The sequence below is a fragment of the Protobothrops mucrosquamatus genome, unplaced genomic scaffold, assembly GCF_001527695.2.
Source record: "Protobothrops mucrosquamatus isolate PMUCROS unplaced genomic scaffold, P.Mucros_1.0 scaffold_224, whole genome shotgun sequence".
NCBI lineage: Eukaryota > Metazoa > Chordata > Lepidosauria > Squamata > Viperidae > Protobothrops > Protobothrops mucrosquamatus.
In genome coordinates this window covers 153,291-177,141 of record NW_015386300.1, presented here as the reverse complement: position 1 = coordinate 177,141, position 23,851 = coordinate 153,291, and the positions used below count along the sequence as shown (strand labels likewise).

Genomic DNA, 23,851 nt, shown 5'->3' with positions numbered 1-23,851 from the left:
ACCCTGTTGCTAGTTAGCCAACCAGCAACGGGCATGAAACTGTATGCAGATGGAGAAGGGCAATCACCCTTAATGGGCGATCAATGGTGAAGGGCAATCACCCTTAATGGGCGATCAATGGTGAAAGGCAATCACCCTTAATGGGTGATCAGGATATGCATAGGGGATTAAGGGGGGGGAATACAAAGAACACAACAACCAAGGCAGAATATAAAGCAAATAGCCCAAGCTTGCAAAGATGAAGTGAGGAAAGCTAAGGCTCAAAATGAACTAAGGCTTGCAACAAAAGTCAAAAATAACAAAAAAAAAAGCTTCTTTCAACATGTAAAAACCAAGAAAAAGGTTAAGGAAATGATTGGTCCACTAATGGGAGAAGGTGGCAAGAAGGTGACAAGCAACTGGGAGAAAGCAGAACTACTCAACTCATTTTTTGCATCTGTATTTACACAAAGAGAAAAAACAGTCCAACCTATCAAAAACAGTACCGTAAAAAATAGATTAGAAACACAAGTTAAGATAGGCAAGAAAATGGTAAGTGAGTACCTGTCCACCCTAGATGAGTTCAAATCACCAGGACCAGATGGATTACACCCCACGTTTCTGAAGGAACTGGCAGATGTGATCTCACAACCACTGAACTATATCTTTCAAAGATCCTGGAGCACTGGGGAACTACCAGAGGACTGGAAAAGAGCTGATGTAGTTCCCATCTTCAAAAAAAGGGGGGGAAATGGATCTGTGAAACTACAGACTTATCAGCCTGACCTCAATACCTGGGAATATCATGAAAAAGATAATCAAGCAATGAATCAGCGAACACCTAGAGGCAAACAAAGTCATTAACAAAAGCCAATATGGGTTTGTCAAAAACAGATCATGCCCGACAAATCTTATTGCATTCTTTGACCAAGTGACAAAATTAGTGGACCAGAGGAATGCTGTGGATATAATTTACTTGGACTTCAATAAGGCACTTGATAAAGTAGATCACAACCTACTACTTGATAAGATAGAAAAATGTGGGTTAGACAGTCTCACTACCAGATGGATTCGTAGCTGGCTGACCAGCCATATTCGGCGTGTGGTCCTCAATGGAACTGCATTTACATGGAGGGAAGTGTGTAGCGGGATGCCCCAGGGTTCTGTTCTACGCCTAATGCTCTTCAACATCTTCATCAATGATTTGGATGAGGGGATAGACGGGGAACTCATCAAATTTGCAGACGACACCAAGCTGGCAGGAGTAGCCAACACTCCAAAAGATAGGCTTAATATACAGAAAGATCTTGACAGACTTGAACATTGGGTGCTATCTAACAAAATGAAATTCAATGGTGAAGAAAGTAAGGTTCTACATTTAGGCAAGCTGCCAAAAAAGCCAACACAGTGCTGGGCTGCATTAACAGAGGGGTAGAATCAAGATCACGTGAAGTATTAATATCACTTTACAATGCCTTGGTAAGGCCACACTTGGAATACTGCATCCAGTTTTGGTCACCACGATGTAAAAAAGATGTTGAGACTCTAGAAAGAGTACAGAGAAGAGCAGCAAAGATGATTAGGGGACTGGAGGCTAAAACATATAAGGAACGGTTGCTGGAATTGGGTATGTCTAGTTTAATGAAGAAAAGGACAATGGGGAACACGATAGCAGTGTTCCAAGTGTTCCACAGTTCAGGGGTTGCCACATAGAAGAGGGAGTCAAGCTATTCTCCAAAGCACCTGAAGGCATGACAAGAAGCAATGGATGGGAACTAATCAAGGAGAGAAGCAATCTTGAACTAAGGAGAAATTTCCTGACAGTTAGAACAATTAACCAGTGGAACAACCTGCCTCCAGAAGCAGTGAATGCTCCAACACTGGAAGTTTTTAAGAAGAGACTGGACAGCCATTTGTCTGAAATGGTATAGGGTTTCCTGCCTGAGGAGGGGGTTGGACTAGATGACCTCCAAGGTCCCTTCCAACTATTATAATAATATTTCAACAGTGATCTGCAATTTCTTCTCACAGCTATTAAAACCAGGAGATACGTGTCATCATTTGCACCTCTCGTCTTGGCTAAAAGTTATTAGAATAGGTTAGCATATAAATGAAGGACCGCCATTACATATACATATACATATACATACATACATACATACATACATACATACATACATATATATATATATATATATATATATATGCGCACACACACACACACACACATTGTTTATTAGACAACATCTCTTCTCTTCATCTCCCTCATCATCTACACATTCCTTTACATGAGATTTGCAAACAGCATCATTTAAAAGGTTCCACCATGGTTATAAGCAAGATGGTTCATTCCATCATCTTCTGAGTATTCAAACCCATGGAAAACTGCTGTCCTGTGTTCTCCTTGTGAGAAATAGCTATCAGGAGTATATGTGAGTGATCTCTTGTCCTCTCCTTACCTGGAGAGGTTCCAAATAATTGATCTACTCACTAGTTCCTTGGTGTTTGCAGTACACAGAGGCTTCTGCACTTTGCTATATCTTCCTTGAAAACCTCAAAACTATATTATTGCTTTAGAACACTAAATAAGAGTTAAGCTCAGCTTGAAGACAACTTACCATTTAACTTGTCCAAGCCTCAGCATGTATTAATTACTCAACCAAAACTAGTTGACTTTAGAAATCTGAGTAAACACTCCTCCTGGAATAGGAGACCTTCTGGATATTCCATGATTCTTGCCTAGGCTGTTAAACATCTCCATAACAATAACAGTACAGGTAACACTGCCAAGAAACTGCAGGAGCTTACCTCAATTTAAGGGCATTTTTATCTATTACCTTAAGCTGAAACCAAGAGAACTCTCAAAGTAGACTAACTATCTTCAACTTACTTCTCTAAATATTTAGGGGGAATTTTTAATCATTTCTGACTCTCTTGGCCATGTGTAGATACTTGTTGTAATAATAGATCAATACCATGACATAGCCAAAGATGCATTAAGGTTCCCTTATCTTGCAAAGGGGAAGGTACAGGTGAACAAGGGGGTGGAAAGCAAGCCTCATTTTTGGACTGGTCAAGAATGTATGCATTTGGACTGAATTCAAAGTGGGTTATAAATATTTGAGCAAAGAGGTTTGTATTTTCAAACCTTATCCTCTTTGCAAGTGCATATTTATTCATATACATTATGTCCACAGTCATTAAAATTTATTGCACCAAGCCTACTTCTTATTTGGATAAGATATACTGACACTAAAACTACTTTAAAAATAAATCCAGTTCTTGAGACATGCTGCTAGTAATCCAAAGTGCTCACACAATTACCCTAATCTCATTTGTATTGACCCAATATTTTTCATAAATTAGAGATGAGAGTGACCTTATCGATGTAAGCAAATTATCTGGCTATTTCCCACAGATTTATGCAGACTAGGTTTTAATTTAAGCATCTTACTTAAATAACCAGTATTTTAGCTGGTCATTTTTTCCTTCCAAGCTTAAGTAGTAAATGCCTGTATATTTTTGGTGATATGCAATTTGAATAAGAAGTTTTGCTGTTGTTTACAAAATGTCATTTTCTTTCCTAAACAATAGACTTGGATTTGATACTCCTTGTATATTTTCTCCTTTTCAATTTATATTTTTATGATCTTTTTTTTGGGGGGGGGAATAAAAGGATTGGAGCCTAACCCTTGCCAATGAATGATAATCTTGCTATTTTTGAAAACAAGTCCCATTAGTTAGCTAACTGTCATTAGCAACAGTTCATTTTAATCACTGTGAAAAAAATATCTAGCACTGTTGCTTTCTCTTTCCCCTATCTGGAAACCAAAGTATTTACCATGAATGAGAAAAGAGGCGAGAAAATAGACAGGTGGTCATTTTCCTTCCATTCAGAGACAGGTACCCTTCATGAACTGCAATAGTCTGTTGAAACTATGTTTTTAGCCCTAAAATTCGATTAATGTTAAAGAAAAATAAATAAAAAGAACTCATCCCTCCCATTTGCCCACACCTTATCTAGTGAAAAGCTTAAGTGTCTTCCAGAAGATTCTCCAGTAGCTATAGAAAGCCTGCTGGCTTTGTATAGGTTCACAGATGCCTTCCACCTATACAAAAAGAGAAAGTCAAAGAACATGAGGGAGGAGAAGGAGGAGGAGGAGGAGGAGGAGGAGGAGATTATTCAAGCATTTTGGGGGATGATAACCTTTCAGAGTATAACACTATAATCTGATGCACCTTGGTCATCAGCCACTTCATTGTTTCATGTGTTTGGGAAAGGACTTGAATGTTATTCATGGTGGAATAACATCCAGGGTAGAAGCAATGATTAATATTCGCTCAAAAAAGCTGCATGTGGGAATGTAATGCTGTTCAGTGATTCTAACATAATCATTTTCTTCCAGGAACATGTCAGGAACAAAGCAGCTTAGGTGTGGCATCATGAGCATATAAAAGATAAGAAGAAACTCTAAAAGTAATTGCATTATAGGTGCATTTGCAGTGACCCTCTTCAGGCAGTACACAGCTTAATCACATTCTTCTGGTAGATGTTAGATGTTAAGGTCAAGCCAGTTACATACTAAAGTGAGACTGAATAATATGAAAACAACCCCAGACCTCATTTGTCATACAGAAGAGCTGTTTGTCTCTGCTTGGAATGATAAATACTCCTTTGATTTTTCTCATCTATATAAGGCCTGGCTCATACAGTACTTGCCAAATTTCTAAACATTCCGGGGTACATATGATCACAACCATGGAAATGTATCTCCATTTGGAGGTGCATAGGCTACCTTTGAGGCAGAGGGACTGTATGAAATGGATGAAGCCAAGTTTGAGTTCTGAGCTTAGTAAATGACTTTGATCAGGTGTCACCTCTCAGCCCATTCTATTGTACAAGGGCAGACTATATGTGCAGTAATTAATGAATGGGCAAAGGATGCTAGCTTTTCTGCTGAAAGAATTAATGGAGAGGAGGAAAGAAGGAAAGAGGTAGTAATGACTCAGAGTTGGCAGGGATTTTGGAAATCTTCTAGTCCTGCTCAAGCAGGAAACCCATTTCAGACAGGTGGCTGCCCAGACTTTTCTTAAAAACCTCCAGTGATGAAGCACCCACAACTTCTGAAGGCAAGCTATTCAAGGCAAGCCAGTTATTGTTCTCACTGTTAGGAAATTTCTCCTTAATTCCAGGTTGCTTCTCTCCTTGATTAGTTTCCATCCATTTCTACTTGTCCTGCCTTTAGGTGTTGTGGAAAATAGATTGACCCCTTCTTCTTTGTGGCAGCCCCTTAGATGGCTATCGTGTCACCCCTAGTTCTTCTTTTTATTTAACTAGATGTACCCAATTCCTGCAACCCTTCTTCATGTGTTTTAGCCTCCAGTCCCCTAATCATTCTTGTTGTTGTTCTATGCACCTTTTCTAGCGTCTCAACCTCTTTTTTATATCGTGATGACCAAAACTGGATGCAGTATTCCAAGTGTGGTCTTACCAAGGCATTATAAAGGGTTGCTAATACTACAAAAAGATTCAATGTTTGAACCATCAGTTCTCCCTCCAGTGGACCAATAGGAGAGTAGAAAATGAGGATTCAGAAAGGATCACATTCTTCAGCTCTTGGAGTAAAGATTCCCTTGCTCCTGCTCTGCCCAAAAAACACAAAAAATGCTTTTCTAATCCATGTTTTCATTAGCTGTATGCATTCATCTTTGCAAAAGAGAGATATGGGAGATGATGGAGACTCCTTTCATTTCTGTTAAAACACCTCAACTGGCTATGTTGCAGAAAGATAGTGTGGCAGCATATTTTCAAGCAAGCATTTTTCACAATAGCTCTAATCATGGTTTTAGGTTACATTTTAGAGCTATTATATGTGCATAGGGAACAAAGTAATGACTCACTGGAGAACACAGGCTCACAGGCCAGTAAATCTAGAACTTAATCAATGCAGATTGTATAAGCAGAAGAAATCCACTTGAACTCAGCTCTTTATAAAGAGATTATGAAAATGACTAGAAATTTGAGTGGGTAGCTCAGGATTGGGTTTGTTGATTTAGTTGCCAGTATTCTTTCTCTAAAATAGTTCTTCAGCAAGAACTTACTTGAACCCTGGTGTTGTTTAGGCATATTAGAGCAGAGCAAAGGCAGTAGAAAATGATTAGCTTAACCCTGTTACCCAAACACTCTCCCCCATTGTTCTAATTTCAGATCAAAAAGCCTGGATTAATGCACAGAGATACACGGCTGGAAGCTCAAGTGCCTCCTTACCCTAGTGCGCCCCTCTCTGGCTGAAGAAATAACCAGGGTTTCTTCACAAAACACATGTCATAAGAATCTATAGGAAAACATACAAGAATCTACAGAGATTAATAAGTGAGATGAACTTTAGAAATTAGAGAACTCCTCTGCACTTGAGTGCAGCGTGAAGCCAGCCTGATTTAGCTCACAGTAAATGTGCATAAGATTGCTGCACAGATTAGTTAATCAGAGTGATTAATCATCTAAAGCTTGAATTGCAAATTGGAATTGCCTCTCAATTTATTGACAATAAACAAAGACTCTAGGATGAGAAACACTTAAAGGGCCTTCCATCACAGCAGGCACTCAACTTGGCTGCTTAAATACCATTAATTCCACTTGCTTCTACAGATACGCCTACCCAACATCTATTCTGTGAGCAGCAAGGCATTTCTATAGGGACATAATCACTTCTGCCTGTTCTGGATTCTTAAGCAACTCCTTTGGTGTCATAATACACATTTTGAAGTAAAGATTGCAATTTACATGGCACTGAAATTTTCTGATCTTTCCTAACTGCCAATAGACTTTTCTTGTGCCTGAGTTCTCTACTATAATTTGCTTTTCACATGATAATATCTGCCATATAATTAAGCCTTTCACAGCAGATTGACCTAGTCAAGATGTCAAGCACAGGGCTATTTAAATATATTTACTGGTGGGGGGGGGGGAAATGCTAAACTCAAGAATATATCCCAACTGATTGCAGTTATACTATCGTGTTAATTACTGCTACTTATAGATGCAGAGTTAGGAATCGGTACCTTCTTACCACAATACCTTTTTCTTATTTCTATTTAAAAAACATTGCATTTACAATGAGCAAACAAGTTATTTATCTTCTTGGAAACTAAAATCTTTCTACTGTTAGTATAATAGAGTTAACCCAAACCAAAAGAATTTATATGATTTTGTCTCTTATATATACAATGAAAGTAAAAATGCCCAGAAGTACAGCTTGGTTCCTGGTGATTACCTGTACACAACCATACAATTTTCTTGGCAAGACTGTAGAAATGTTTTGACATTGCTTTGTTCTGAGTTGTTTATTTGGACTTTTAAGTCTAACCTATAGCCCTGAATTTCCAAGTATTAACTAGGTTCAACTCTCATTAATGTCAAATAAGAGAGGGACTTGAAGACAGGTTTCCTTTACTTTTTAGAGTTGTGTAAAAAACAGGAATATATCAGGTCCAGCTTTTCATGATGCTGCTCCATAAAGCAATTTTGAAGCACTAGACTTTAATAAAATGGAATGGCAGAACATTTGACAGATAAATGGAAATGCTTCACATAGCTCATAGTTAACTGTGCAATCATAAAGAGATGGTAATCCACCTGGCTAATTTTAAAAGCATTTGAACAAATATATGAAAAGGTGATGTCATATTAGGATCAGGATTAATCAAGATCAGAGGCAGGTTGGTTGGTTGGTAAAAAGGGAAATTAAGTTAGTAATTATTTTAGCTGTTTTATTAATGATATAAATATATTATTTGTTTTTTTACTTTTTTACATTATGTTCTGTATCATTAAAAAAATTACTGATTATTTAGATACAGCTCAGCAGAATGTGTCTGTTTTCATCCAGTGTCTTCTAATTAATTGCTAACTAGGTATGTGACAGAATTGGTTCAAACTTATACAGTTTTTTTTGTTTTCTTTTTTATCTTCTACAGTTACCATATCCAATAGTAGTCAAGGAACTACTGGTAAGCAAAAACATGTAACCATATCTTGAAAACAATGACATCAATTGAGATGTATTCTTTTTATTTTGGAGTTACTTATAGTTATTATAAGTTATTATAAGTTATAATAAGTTAGTTATTCTCCCCCTATAAAACTGGAGGAGGTGGAGGCAGTCTTTATGTGAATCTGACTACCACAAGACTGATTTAATTAATAACTGAAGCTGTGGAGCAGCAAAACATCAGCAAAGAAGGTCTAGACTACAACAAGAATTTGAAATCTGTAAAATAATCCTATTAATCTAAATAACAAAATGGACTAGATCTTCATATCTGTAGCTTTAAGCTTCTCTAATATTTAATAGAGATAGATAGTACTTTAATTGGACTTCAAAAAGCCTAGTATGGCTAATTGAAGAATTACTGATATCCATTATCAATGCAGCTATCCCATCTGCCTGTATAGTTAACTGGTGGAGGGCCACTACCCTCTGCATTTACATTTAAGTGCTGGGATTCCATTGATAATTAATGTTTCTGCATGGCCGAGAGTTTGTACGGAACCATGTGGAAGATTTCCAACCAAGCCCTTTCAGGACCCTGGAGAGCAAATTGCAAAGCTACACCCAAAAGACAGACTCAGCACCTATCTGAGGATTTTCGAAGATTGGCAAAGCCAAGAAATCCTTCTTAGCTCCACCCTTGCTTGGTGTTATCTTTAAACCTAAAGAACCTGTAACCCTTTCCTAAGCATTTAAACTCATGCATAGCTAGTAAATTATGGGAGAATCATCAGAATCTGAATTATCTTCAAGATGAGATGGCACAAACAGGCATGATGATGGCTTTCCCAGAACTGACATGATCATATATTTATCATATGGAGAGTTCTTTACAGGCTTTTGCTAAACTTCTCATTCTGTTGATATGACATCCAGCAGTTCTCCTATGCCAACTATTTCACTGGCTGGTACTCAGCCAGGATGGTCAGAACTAAACAACCAGGATGGTCAGTACAGTTGTGAGACTATTGGACCAGATCCATTAATCTCTCACATTTAGCTCCCCCTGTATAATGTCTACCCTAGGTACTCCCCTATATAATGTCTATCTATAATGCATAGAATTTTAACTATGCTGAGTAAAGAACACAGAACATAGTCTAGATTAGAGTTTCCATGCTCTCCATCCAGCATAGTTAAAATCCAGGGCATTGAAGAGCACCAAATTGGGGAAATTATCTCATCCCAATTAATCCCAAATGATCCCTATGAGTTTAAATGGGCAGTCATGAAAATGCTTTACATTACAAAATGAAAATAAGGTTATGAATTGATTTTGTTAACTCATGCCTATTTTGCTGCAACATTAGTTTGCACTTTAATATTTTTTTAATTTTAAATATTTTAACTGAAAACCACACAGTACAAAGCAGTTTATATACTTAAATGACATGACAGGCATATATTTATCAGTATATAGTAAGTCTATAAGGAAATTGGAGACATATTACATTCTCCAGATGACTATGACTATACTGCTCCATCTAGTCCACAGAAACATCCCCAAATTAACACTAACCAATTTCATGACATCTGAATTTTGTGACCATGTAATTTACAAACCAATTTGCCTAATATAGCAATATTCCATATTTGCTGTACCACCTTCTATTGAACTATTTTCTAATGATTTTAAAAATCTAGCAATAACAAATACTAGCTAATAATAAACAGGTTAATAAAAAAATCATGTTTTATTATTTTATCTGTTTAAAACAGATGTAATAAGTCAATGTGGAGATTTGAAGATTTTTTTTATAATAAAAATATTTATATTTCTATAAATTATTCATCCAAAATGCAGCCACCTGTATAGATGTGTAATATTAGAGTTTTTTATAATTTCTCGAGATTCAGCGTGGGAGATTTCTAGTAATGGATCAATGTTAAGGAAATTTCTTTAGTTTGAGCAGAAATAGTTCTAAGTTATTTAGTTCAAATATTTGATTCCACTCATGAATTTATTTATTTGTTTAATTAATTAAATGTATTTGCTGCCCCCAATGCAATTTGAGGCAGTTTAAGGTATAGGTATTCTATATCTATACCATATTATTGTTCTTAGAAAACTCTGTGTTATCTTTATTGAAGTCTGCATCTAGCAATAGTGTGCATATATTATTATTTATTATTCCATATATTATTATTATTTGTTCAAATGGTGTCATAGATTGGAATCTGAATATAACTATATTGCTATTATTCAGGGAGCAAGTCAGCTAATACTAAAAAAAAGGCCTGCTAAATTTCAGGCTATGTATTCAACTCAGCTGGTAGTTTAAAACTGCAAAATAAAACTGTAATCTTTAATATTGAATATGCTTTCTATAGGGTCTCCCATGATAAATGCCACTTCAGCAGCAAAAAGTAAGTTCTTGAATAAACAACTGCTTGAAATTCTATATTTATACATGTTATACAAGTAAAAATATTTAAAAAGTTTTTATCAGTGTCTTATCCACTACTGATTGTATTAAAGACTGATTATATTATGTTTTTATAATATTCTGTTGCATGGATACTGTTTCAAGTATAAATTAATCCTTTGATCAAAAGACAATAATTTGCAGTTTGGGAAAGCATCTTTTAAAATTAATATTGTTCTGTGGCAATGATCTTATCAGTATGAACAGACCTCAAATTTATTATTGATTATTCCCTTTTATGCGAAGATTGGATCACAGCTAAAATCCTTAAGCTCTGCTCTCCCACATCCTTGTCCAGTGCCATGCTTTTGGGATGGGGACCATATTTTTATAACTCATTCACATAGCTGTTTGCAAGGGAGGAAAGAGCCCAAACATAATTTAGACATGATAACTTACATGCTTTAGTCTGATACAGCATGAATGGGCTTTATGATACCAGACGTATAATTATTTTTTTCTTGATCTCATTTAGTAGAAGACACCTATGTCTACAAGGCATTTTTAATAGCAGATCCACACAGCTAGTGGGTGCCATCAAGAAATAAAGGAAGAGGGAAATATAACAATAGGCTGAAGGTGGTATGAAGAAAAAGTCAAGATGACCACAACACCTAATCAAAGCTCTGCCATTTTTCTATGCATCACAAGGAGATTTCACTTTTCGAAAGCCCTCCACACTGCAGACACCTCTGTTAGGCTTGGAATAAGATCCATCTGGTAGTGTGGTCAAAATGTGTGAATGGAAAGGCAGGATGCTGCTGTGTTTCAGAAGGAAGAAATAGATGGAATAAATTCTCTCTGTGTGTATTAGGGATATCCCCTCACCATTTTTCCGTTCACAATTAGGCACTCAAAGCATATGAACAAGCAATTTTTAGTCCCATTTCTCAGAAAAACCCATTGACTTCAGTGACATTTACTGGGTTGATGCCTAACTTTTATTAACTTCCATCTGGAATTTTATCATACCAGGGGAACTAGGGATAAGCAGTGGGAATATGAACTGTCTTAAGTCCTCTTTTGCTCAGAACTGCACCTCCTAGGGCTATTTTGCACTGAAGAGAACAGTAATTCTAACAATAGTTAGAACAGTAATTCTAACAACAGTAATTCTAACAATAACAGTGTTCCTTCAAATATTCTGCAGCGGAGCAAAAAGGGTACATATTAAAATAATGAAGCTAGAGAAGTTTCACGTATTGCTACAACAGCACAAAAAGGCATTGTCAGTACTATAAGATGGAAGCCCAGAATAGTAAATTTAAAACTTGCTTTCAAGTGTGCTTAATTTAAAATAATGTATTGCCTTTTTCAAAAAGATACAATAATTTTATCTAGCAAGCATTAAACTTACTGTGCATTTTCTGTCTTACCGTTCCAAAGATACCACTTCGATGAGCACAATTGCAACTACTACCATTAAAGGTAATGTATTACCTTTATGAATTAGTTAGAACACTTTTCATATTTTATTTCTGTCTTAATTCATATCTAAACATTTTCCAGACAGTATGGTACAGCAGAGGCCTACATAAAAAAGAAACGTGTTGTTGAGTTACAAATAAGTTAGAATAGCATGCTGTATGTTAACACCCAAGTCCCATGCACAACATCGCACTCATGTCAGAACCAGTGAGGCACTTCCAGGTTGAAAGGATTAGCTAGTGGCATCACCCTTGCCCAAGTGATGCCCATTTGGGGCCTCCTTTCATGTCTCCAGCAAGAGCTGAAGCGAAGGATGGGAACTCATCCCTCCCCACAGCAGCACTCGGATCTCAAACATAGGCTTGCTAACCTCCAACCCAGCGTCCTAACCACATGAACCACAGTGCTTCCTTAGTCCCATGCATGATTCCTCAAAATTAATTTTGATTTTGTGAATTGGATTTACTCCTCTGAAAACATCCGAAGAAAAGGTGCATAACTTTTTTGGACTGAGAACTGCATTTGTCCTTCAAGTGGCAGACTGTGCACTCCCTAAAATAGGAGGACCAAAAGAAAAAATAAATGTATATGGACTTAACCAATAAATGCAATTAAATTCAGTTAATATGATTACTTCTACATATATAATAATTTCTCCCTTGTATTAATTACATTACCTTAAGAAGTGCTCTGGGGACAGAGACAGTTATACAGATAACTAGCTATATGCTGTTCTGTGGCTGCAGATGTTCTCTGGTCTATAAAATGAGATTGCAGTCTTAAACTGCTAGTAGTAATTGCTTGGGCATATAAAATGCCAACACTATCAGAAAAAGAAAATGATTTGGTGACAGAAGTATCAAAGAACTGTCCCTCTTATGCTGGATGGGGAAGAGAGAGAAAGATATCTAGAAGCATTTATCCCTTTCTTAAATTGAGTTACAGAATGCACCCTATTTGCTTTTCCCCTTGGGATTCCTTAGGAGCCTCTGACAAGAATCTCATCTGATAGCACAAGATAATACAGTTTTATATTCATCTAAAGATGGATGTGTCTGTTTGTTTTCTACAACATTTTCATTTTCGAGCACAACTTTTCTACTTTGGTCTGTAAGGTGAGATCGCAGCCAACAATAATTGCTTTTGCTTGGTTTGGTTTCTCTCTGAGAAACCTTTGTATGAATTTTTCTTACATATCAAACTTTTATATGGAATCTACTAAACAATGGGAAGCTATTTTCTTAATGGATACATCGATATTATTTTCTTTCTCACATGCACATTGTTCTATGCATTTTTCCCAGTGTTTGTAGCATTGTTTAAGTTGGGGTATTCCATTTGGTTGTAATTGTAAAGAATAATAAAGTTACAATTCAACTATTACTGTGTGAAATAAGAATTAGGTTGCATTTTTTTTTCAAATAAAATACAGATCAAATTATTTTGCTCCCATATTTCACTATAACTGATAGGATAGAAATGAAATATTTATTAGCTAGGATCATTTTTGAACCACATTTTCTAATATCAGATTTCAGCATTTAACATGAAACAAAGTCAAAAACAGATATTATTTTAAAACCGCCAAAACCTGCACAATCAAAGCTCTGTAAACATATTTGGGAAAAATATCTATTAAATGAATAGGCTTGCACTGCAAATTAAGAAAATCTCTCAAATAGATATCTAAGTGTCTTTTTAAAAATGCATGCTATTTTTTTCCTAAGCGATGGAAAAGTTAGTAATGTGTTTTTCTAAAGAAAGGCATCTCATTATGTATTTGTGGATGAAAAATAGTCTACTGAGAAACATTTCTACCTTGTAGTTAACACTGTAATTCATCCCTATAATTCTTATTTTCTTTATATCAATAAATTTCAAACTTTCTGGTGCTCAGGATCATTTCAGGGATCTCAAAAATATTAAGGCCACCCATTCATAAAATGGCAACAAGTTCAAGTAAGTACAGAACAATTACAGCTGAAAAAATCATCATCTTTATTAGCATCACCTTTTTCTCAATGAGAAAAATGCTTAATCTTTTTTGTTATACAAAATGCCCTTTGTATTCCATTGTTATTCTATTACATCTTCTATTTTCTTCCCACAAGTCTTTTCTCAAAATCCAAAAGAAGTGATCAGGTTTTAGAAGATACCTAATACTATGTGAGAAGTCCGCCAGTCCTTTAGAGTTAGCTTCAGTTGTATTTTCCTTTAAAAAAAAAAGTGCCTCCTATTATAAAAAAACAGGGTAACAGTAATAGGGCAAACTATGTTTGCAATTATTTCCTTTGAGTGCTATTTAGTCTTCTTAAAGTGATTCATTATGCGTTCCTGCCTACAAGTGCAGTAGGATAATCCCTAGGAAATTCCAGATTCTAATGAAGGCAAACAGTTTTGCATTTCTGAATATGATACAGCAGCACTTGCTAATTCATTTTTGCAATACAGTACTGCTGAAATGGAAGTAGCTAATAATACCATGATTCCCAATTTCTACAGTGTTAGAGAAGTTGGAAGCTCTTACAGGGCCATTGACAGAATAATTGACATAGGTTTGAAAGCTCTGATCTCAAAACTTGATGGGCAACTAAATCCACATTTTTATTAAAGTAAACCAGTATGGTGATGTTCACATAATTGGTTTGGACATGTCTTCAAGTATCCCTGATATATATTTACATTGATGTGCCATAACTAGACAACTGCTGAAAAGCAGGACAGCTTAATTGCTAGCTCTCTTCTTTTTGCTAAATTAAAATAAAGAGATAAATACAGTGTTAATGGTCTATTCCTTATGCTTTCAACTTAATCTAAAATCCAGGCTGTTTGGAGTTAAATTTCTCATTCTAATGCTGTTGGGGGTCAGTGGATGTGTCCCTCTTTAGTCTACTTAAACCTGTTATGTATACACTACCTATAAGAGTGATGGCGAACCTTTTACAGACCGAGTGCCCAAACTGCAACTCAAAACCCACTTATGTATCGTCGGGTGCCGGGTGGAGGTGGCCTATTGGGTGAGTGTGGCCCATTGGGTGGGCATGGCCCATTGGGTGAGCATGGCTGCGGTGGTAACAGCAGACTGGATGGGACTAAAAAGTTCAATCAATCAGTTGATTGATTGAACTTTGCGAGATCTTTTTTTTCCCCGCGAAAAGTTGAAATTGATTGATTGAATCTTTTTTTTTTGCACACGGCGGCGGAGGCCTAAAGCAAAAAGGTTTTATAAAACCCAGCTGAAGGCCTAGGACTGGGGTGATGGCACGCGTGCCCACAGAGGGCTCTGAGTGCTGCCTCTGGCACCCATGCCATAGGTTCGCCACCACTGACCTATAAGTTGGAGCCTGAAATATTTATTTTAGAGAGCCAAAATGAGGTCTCCAGTGGATTTTGCTAGGAGGCATTCTGGTCTAACGATAAAGATATGGTCTTCTATGGATGACACTCTGCTTAATTGATCCAGCCTACCTCAGTTTTAAAATACTGCTTGCCTTAAAATGCTATTTGTCTAGAACAGGGGTAGGCAACCTTGGCTCTTTTATGACTCGTGGACTTCAACTCCCAGAATTCCTAAGCCAGCTGTGCTGGCTCAGGAATTCTGGGAGTTGAAGTCCACGAGCCATAAAAGAGCCAAGGTTGCCTATCCCTGGTCTATAATATGCATTCATTGGGATTCTTCTTTACAGACCAAAGCTTTCAGACTCCTCACATTCGGGCGAATAAAACAGACAGATTAGAAAATGTCACTGAAGTCGGACCTAAAAGTAAGTGATGACACATTTACATATCAATACATCCTTTTTAAAAACTGCAATATTATCTATACTAATTTCCAGCTATTTAGTGGTTATCCCACTTTTTACAACCCAGTCTGACAGCATTAAATCCAACACATCTAACATTTTCAGTTGCAGAAAGATGCTCTGGAGATGTCTTTGCCCTACAAGAAATCACCCCTGCCCCAGAAATTTAAAAAAGTACGAAAAAAGAACACAAAACGAACACATCCTATGAAGAATGATTTAACAGCTTTTCTTTTCATTTCATTTACAATAATTATTGCCTTGTTATGTTTACAAAGAAAGCTCCATAACCTCACACACTCTGATGTAATGCCACTGTCCTTCCCTTTAGTGGGAGGAGTATCTTGATGGGATAGTTTGTTTATAGGCAGATAATCCACAAAATGTTACTTCATTGGAGGAGCTAATAAGCAAAATTGAAAGTTTAATGTGTATGTTTATTTGCAAAATAAGTATCCGTCTATTTTTACAAATTATTTTTTAAAAAACAAATTGTAACATTATAGTAGCCGCTTAGCAGAAAATATGAGGGTGATATTATGGGCATGTTAATTGGTCCTTGGTTCAACTAATCTAAGCTGAAGCTTTCCCAAAGAAAAAGAAAAAATGTCCAGAAATTATTTATATTGCTGTAACTCAGAAATAAATGTTGATTATGGAGTACATAATGCTTTAGATCATTTTAATTTCTTTTAAAATATTGTAAGAGTCTTTATTCATGAAGAAACTCTGAAGACACTATCGCATTATCTATTTCAATAAAAATTTCAAAAAGTCCTTTGACATAACTAAATTTTTCTTAAAATAATGAATGTCATTGTGATACCTATTAAAACAACCTTCCTTAAACTGGGGCTCCTCGTGTATTTTGAACTTCACTTCCCATAGTTCTCAGCCAACATGAAAGTCAATGTTCAACATTCTGAAGGGCATCAACTCAAAGAAAGCAGCTTCAAATAGCTGGACTTGGCACTTGGCCCTTTTGGTCAAAGTGATTTATAGTGATTCAAGTGTCTTAGTAATAAGACAATTTTAAAGGCTGGGTCCATGCATGCATACCATCATGTTATTTCTTTTCACAGTAGGCAAATATTGTTTGAAGCACAGAAAAGGGTAAGAAAGAGCAAGTCAGAACAACTAAAGGTGTAAGATAAGAAAAGTCAGTATACTTAAGCCTAGTTTGGCATTCACTATACCTCTCTATACTTTTTTATCTTGAAAGCTGCTATCGCCATATTTATTAATAAGTCCATATTTATTTTATTCATTTTTATTTATTAAATGTATATGCTGAGTCACCAATCAGGGAACTCTCTATACTGCTTCGTACACTGCCATTATCATTATTATTTCTTAATTGTTTTGTTTTGTTTTAGGATCTCATTAACTCAGCCCAATCATAGCTTTTGGTTTTGTCCTCCCTATCAATCTATTTATTCTTCCTTCATTTATTTGTTTTGCTGGGACCTGAGGATGTTGAGAAAAGAGATTTGATTTCCATAATTGCATACTGATTATTCCTTTGACAAATATGTTTTGAGAATAGCAGCTAACACACTGTCATTTATCTTATCAAAAGTAACAGCAGGCACAACTGAGCCATCAACAAAGATTCCTATGACTTCGGCATTCAGCTTGGGTCCAGCAATTTTAGGTGAGACTTTTCCCCCACCCCACCCCCAATCTCATTCATAATCACGTCTCAAAAATGGACCTATTAAACAGTTATATGACTACTGCATTAGCAGATTTGCCTCTTCTGTGATAGCTTATTGCAGTTTCAGCTTGAGTACAGGTATTCTCATTGTTTTTTATTGTAGTTGATCCAAAGGGAAACCAGGATAGTCGTGGGAATTCTTCACAGAAAAATCATATTATTGTTATTGCGCTCTGCCTCCTGAAGGAGCTGAGAATGGTGCACATAAAAAGAACAACATGTAGGGAAGCTAACAGAAGGTTTTGTTATAGCAGCAATACTTGTGGGAAATAATGGGAGCTGTGGTCAAATATATCTGAAGGTATCAGGCTGGAGAAGACTTTATTAAAGGGGGTATTAATATTCTCAGAGAATAGTTGCCATCACCTAGTTATGTGGTGGCTTGACTACCCCCACCCCTTTTTATTTTAAAAGTAAAGGTCATCTTTCTGTAAGCCAAGACCTAGACGTTTTAGAGAAGTTCCCTTGAGGGATCAGCTCCATCCTCTCAGTACACGGCTCTTAATTCAAGAATGGGCAACCTACAGAGGACCCTTTGAAATCACAGGTTGATGGGACAGATCTAAAAGGGTGTTCAGCTACCCATTCTCTTTAATTTTTTTTCTAATTTAAATATAGTATATATCTTTTTCTCACTCTCTTTTTCCCCTTTTCTTGGTTTATCCCTTCCATATAAAAAGATTTTGGGTGAACAGATTGCTTTTGACAGAGCTCTAAATTGATTGATTGTGAAAGGTATTTGAAAATAGATGGTTCTACTGATTGCATTAATACAGACTAGAGAGCAACATTGCTGATAGAATGTTCTCCATAAGAAAACGACTAACTGCTGAAGGGCTAGCATTTGGAAAGAAGTGTTATGCTGAAGACATTGTTAGCCATCTACAACCTAAGCCTATGGACTAACTATAATTTATTTTATCTAACAGTTCCAAGACTTTTTGTAGCAACTCATCTCAGCCTACTGAACATCTAAAGAGATGGGTCTAAACTGCTGAGTTTTATGGTAGTGATAGCACCTATTAATGACACAGGATGTTTACCTGGAAATTGTAAAATACACTTAAGAATGTGAGAACATGGATGCAGTGAAGGTAGAGATAATTAATTGTGAAGTTAATTGATTGATGCAGTAATTAATTTTTTCATAGAAGCTTTCCACTTTCTGCTTTTTGCAAGTATGATAACATTTGTTATGTTGTTAGTTTTAAAATAGGGTTATCCTGCCATTCTGCTGAAAACACCAAAGAGTATCCCATTGGCTTCATGTAAGGGACGTGATAATGTATGGATAGGCATTCTGCTAAATTCTTCCATTCAAAAGAAACGCAAAGTTACACTGAGGTTTTGCTTGTGATTAACATGCATTCATTGGGCTTCTTCATTACAGACCAGAGTTCTCAGAGCCCTGATAAGCAGACAAATACAACAGTCAGATTAGAAAAAGCATCTGAAGCTGGACCTAAAAGTAAGTGAAGAAAAACTTATATATTAATAAGCCCAATTTTGTGTAAACCTGTAACTATCTTTGTCATGTTTTCTAACAGGCATTACCCAAGGTCATAATAAGATTACCATATCTGGGTTTCAAAAGTATGGGTGGCCACTAAATACACAGAAAATTTTAAGTATGATTTGTTTGCAGCGCAGATATGGTAACCATAGCATTCCAGACTCAAGGTGATGGATCTGCACGTCCATAGTACGGTCACCTTTAAAAAAAATAAAAATCTATTAAAATAAAATTCTGTGAGGCAAGTTTACAGACACACTGATTTTCACATGCTTCATTAGAAACACAAGTAAAATAGCTTCTTTGTGAATAGGTTGCTGATAAGGTTGCTTTCCTTCCCTTTAGAACATTATTCACTTGATTGATATCCAGAAAGAAAGGAGTAGGGAATAATAAATTGATAGTCAGTCATGGTTTATCTGGTCAAAGAAAATATGATAAAGCATAGTTTAAGATCTCTTTTTTCCATACTACTGTCTATTAAGCTATTAACATCTTGTAAAAATGAAGCAATTTGAAGTAATGAAAGCAACTATAACTATAATGAAAGCAACTCTCTTTTTCATATATAGCTTATTGTCCCAAATCAAATGATTTTGGACAACATTACAATATTATCATTTTTCAGATATGAGTCTGGAATTCTTTCCAAATCCACATTAAGGTAGCTATCATTTTAATGTACTATCCCAAATGATAATATGGTTGACTGTGAATAGTACAATAAATCTACCAGTCATTGTCCATTATTTGTTTTTGTTTTCTAAAATCTTATTCACTGACTGTTTTTAGAAGTGTTCTGGATATAATCACATCATGTTAGATGAAACTGTACATATAAACACATCCAACTTCACAGTAGAGGCATAACAAAAGTCAAGATGGCAATCATGGCTCCAAGACCGAAGCCCCTTCCCCTTCCCTGTTTTACATGCAACATGAAACAGAATGAATATCTGACAATACAATGTAATGAGCAAGGGAATAATACTGACCAGAATACCATCAACACTGAATAAACAAACTTGAAAGAATACTAACTATAGGTAGTCCTCTGTTTATGTCCATTTGTTCAGTGACCATTTAAAGTTACGGTGACACTGGAAAAATGGACTTATGATCAGCCAAGTTCCCGATATTGCAGCATTCACAAGATCATGCGATTACAATCCAAGGGCTTGGATGCCAGACTTGCAATTACAACATCACAGCAAGCCATGGTGACATAATTGCTGTTTGTGACCTTCTCTGCCAGCTTCCCAGAAAGTCAATGGGGAAGCTGGCAGAGTTGGTAGTAAGTTGCTCCAGTAAGTCACTTCCACTGGTTTTTTTCCCCCCTGAAGAGCACACTACAGTGTATGAGATCCAGTGGTGGGATTCAGCCGGTTCGCACCGGTTCAGGAGCTGGTTCGCACCACCAGAAGTGCATGGATACCACTTCCAGAAGTCCGTTCTAGGCATCGGAGGCCTGGAGGAGGCCTCCCAGGCCTAGAATGGCCCACCGGAAGTGCATGATGCTACTTCCGGAAGTCCGTTCTAGGCATTGGAGACCCAGGCCTGCATCACATAATAGAACCGGTTGTTCAGGTATTTGAATCCCACCACTGATGAGATCCCACAGATCTCATACTCTGTAGCACCAAGTACACACACACACACACACACACACACACACACATTCCATAGTGCATGCCCAACCAGAGCACCTGCCTGCAGCCTCCTCTGCCCAGATCTCAAGGCCTCCAAGGACCCACACACAAGCTCCATCAACCTATCAATGCTCCATAGCACCTGCCCATCATACCCCCATCCTCCTTGCCTGGGATTCCTGCCTCATCCCACTTACTGACTCACATGGTCCTTAGGTTACAAATCAAGCGGATTGTCAGGACTGCTGTTGCTAAGCAATGCAATTACTCAAACGCACAGGTATAAATTGATAAATGTATGTTCCTCAATTTATACCTGTGCATTTGATTTTTGTTACCTAAATAAAGAACTTTGCCTTTGTCTTTGCTTTATCTCAAGACCACACCTGGAATACTGCATCCAGTTTTGGTCACCACATTACAAAAAATATGTTGAGACTTTGGGGAATAGTGCAAAGAAGAACAACTAAGATGTTTAAGACCTGGAGACAAAAACATGTGAAGAATGGTTACAGGAAGGGAGCATGGTCAGTCTAAAGAAAAGAAGGACTAGGGTGACATGATGGCAGTATTCCAGTATTTGAGGGGCTGCCACAAAAAAAAGGAGGTCAACTTTTTTCCAAAGCACCAGAGGGCAGGACAAGAAACTGGATGGAAACTAATCAAGGAGACTAGCTTGGAATTAAGATAAACTTCCTAACAGTGAGAACAATTAACCAGTGGAACAGCTTACCTTCAGAAGTTGTAAGTGCTTCGTCATTGGAGGTTTTTAAGAAAAGACTGGACAACTACCTATCTGAAATGGTATAGGGTCTCAGGTTGAGCAGGGGGTTGGACTAGAAGATCCCCAAGGTCCCTTCCAGTTCTATTCTGTTTGATTGATCATTCTGCGATTTTCATCCATTTCCACATTACAATGGATGTATGGCTGAAACATTAAGGCTTACATGGCAAATTCATAATATCTTCTGCTATTAAATTGTGCACATGGACCCTAGCAACAGGGAGAGATGCAAAATTATTTCTGTATGGTTCAAAAATGGGATGTGAGGTGTACAGTAAAGAAACATTAAGAAAGCTGAGAAAGCTGCAATTAATTCAACTGCTAGTTGATCACTGAAAGCAAAAATAAAAACAAAAAATAACCCCAAACCCTACAGTGGACAATATACATGACTATATGTGTTTCAATTTCTTTTCTCATAGACAATTCAATATTAACTAATCAGGAAAAACAAGATGACACTTCTTATAGTGGTAAGTAAATACGGTCCATGGTCTCTCCTCACAAGTTTTCGCAAAACTTTGTTTACAAAAAATGTTGCTTGAAATGAAATTGTTGCACTTGTTGTACGGTGAACCTTGTAGCAAATGTGTACCTGCTCACTTCTCTGGCTGACTACCTTTGAGTGTCTTTAGACTCTCCAAAAGAGAGATAGAATGCAATTAGGATAAAATTAACAATTTTCACCTCTGAGCTTTAGCATTTAGAATACTAAGGATCATATAAAGGAAAAGCTGGATCATGCCAACCTTTGCAGAGAGCAAGCATTAGAATATGTTTACCCAAGAGCTATAAAGTTATCAATCAGGGCAAAGCATCTGCTTGAGATTTTATTTAAAAGGTATGTGATGCAATGTGATTAATAATAAACACATTTCCATAATAAGATATATGTTATTTTTTGATCTATAAAAGAAAATAGACAGCTATGTAGTTGAGTTTGATATTCACTTCGGTATCATCAGACTGAGAATCCTCATCGACATATTGCAATGCACTTTGGGGAGGAAATATTGATGTGGGAGGAGTTGGTACATTCAAACAACTCTCTGCCTAACTAGCTTACTTTGACTGATGAAGCTGCTTAGATGAGCAGCAAAACGTCTCAAACTAAGAAGAAAAAGAAATGCAGTTGCCATGACTCAGCCTTCAGATAACTTTACTTAGATGACTGGAAATCTTCATTTTCATACTTCAATATCATCAGAACCTCATCTAAACATCTACTCAGCTAGCCACATCTGGTCCAGCATTCATAAACACTGGTGCTACAGTTCATAAATGTATGGCACAACATAGGAGAACAAGACAAGACAGGACAAGATTCAGCAGTCCATCTGCATTTAAAAGACAAAGGCCACTCTTTCGAAGACAGCAAAGTCCACATTTTGGACAGAGAGGACTGTTGGTTTGAAAGAGGGGTCAAAGAGGCCATTATATCAAAATTGAACAGCCCTCTCTCAACAGAGGAGGAGGAATGTGACATCATCTACCTTCAGTCTACAACACAGTCCTTTCAACAGTTCCAAGAAGCTCCATACTCATTTGCACTACTCAGGTGACCCTGAAGACACAGATAAGCCCCCAGGTGGCATCAATGACTCTCTAAGAAGGCAAATGACCAGCTGTCTGCAAGGAATATAAATCCTTTCAATCCCCATTATCCAGTCAGAGCTGAAGAAGCCTCTTGGATGAGAAGCAAAATGTCCTCAAAGAGAAAAAAGAAAGTCCACTGCCTCGTGAAAAAGCACCTTTGGGACAACCATGACTTGGATAACTGAGAATCTCCATAGACATCTGTCCAGCAATTTGTTCCCACAGTGGCCAAACAAGTGCCCAGGGAAGCCTACTACTTTCCCAGCAGATGACTTTTGAGATAGTCACCCTGCCATCAAGGCTAATACTCATTGTTCCCCATGACTTCCATGAACTGATCCAGCCTTGGGTGACTTTGCTTCCAGTATTGTGGAAAGAGTGAAATGGCTTTCCTTTGTCCCTTTTAGCCCCACTACAATATCACATTTTTTATCCGAAAGAAGCTGCTCGAGACCTTTCATCATTGTAGTTGCTCTCCATGAATCTTTTTTAGCTCTACAGTGTCCTTTTTGAAGAGCAGCAACTAAAATGAAGAAAACTGATTCAGAAAGCATGAATTTCTATAATTCTCTTCTGTAAAAGAAAGACATAGGGAAACCAAAACAAAAATCAAGTTCTTCCATAATAATTAAAAAGCTCAAATAGGAATTATAGATTTGTACTTTGCAACAATTTTTCTTAAGCTGGAGCATCACCTAAAATATGTATTGCACAACAGCATATAAAAAGAGTTTTTACTTGATATAATATATATATATATGAATGCTTCGTTCGAATCTCAGAAGGGTATGTCTGGCTGATGAAAACCAAATAAGGTTTGAAATAGCTATCCCAGTACTCCCTTAATTCTTTGTTAGCAATTCAAATTTTGGAACACACACACACACACACACACACACACACAC

At 36.9% G+C, this 23,851-nt stretch overlaps 1 protein-coding gene across 4 annotated transcripts in view; it reads left to right on the top strand.

The window, feature by feature from the left end:
- The window catches only part of EMCN (endomucin), a 49,202-nt gene that overhangs the window by 15,663 nt on the left and 9,688 nt on the right, over positions 1 to 23,851 (top strand). For 3 of the 4 annotated variants that reach the window (XM_015828315.1, XM_015828308.1, XM_015828301.1), the window contains exons 2-8: positions 7,957 to 7,989; positions 10,362 to 10,397; positions 11,843 to 11,884; positions 15,571 to 15,648; positions 17,267 to 17,341; positions 18,795 to 18,872; positions 21,773 to 21,823. In XM_015828315.1, coding sequence (XP_015683801.1) covers positions 7,957 to 7,989; positions 10,362 to 10,397; positions 11,843 to 11,884; positions 15,571 to 15,648; positions 17,267 to 17,341; positions 18,795 to 18,872; positions 21,773 to 21,823 — 393 coding nt within the window. The remainder of the gene's footprint in view (positions 1 to 7,956; positions 7,990 to 10,361; positions 10,398 to 11,842; positions 11,885 to 15,570; positions 15,649 to 17,266; positions 17,342 to 18,794; positions 18,873 to 21,772; positions 21,824 to 23,851) is intronic. The other variant, XM_015828317.1, reaches the window with a different exon arrangement.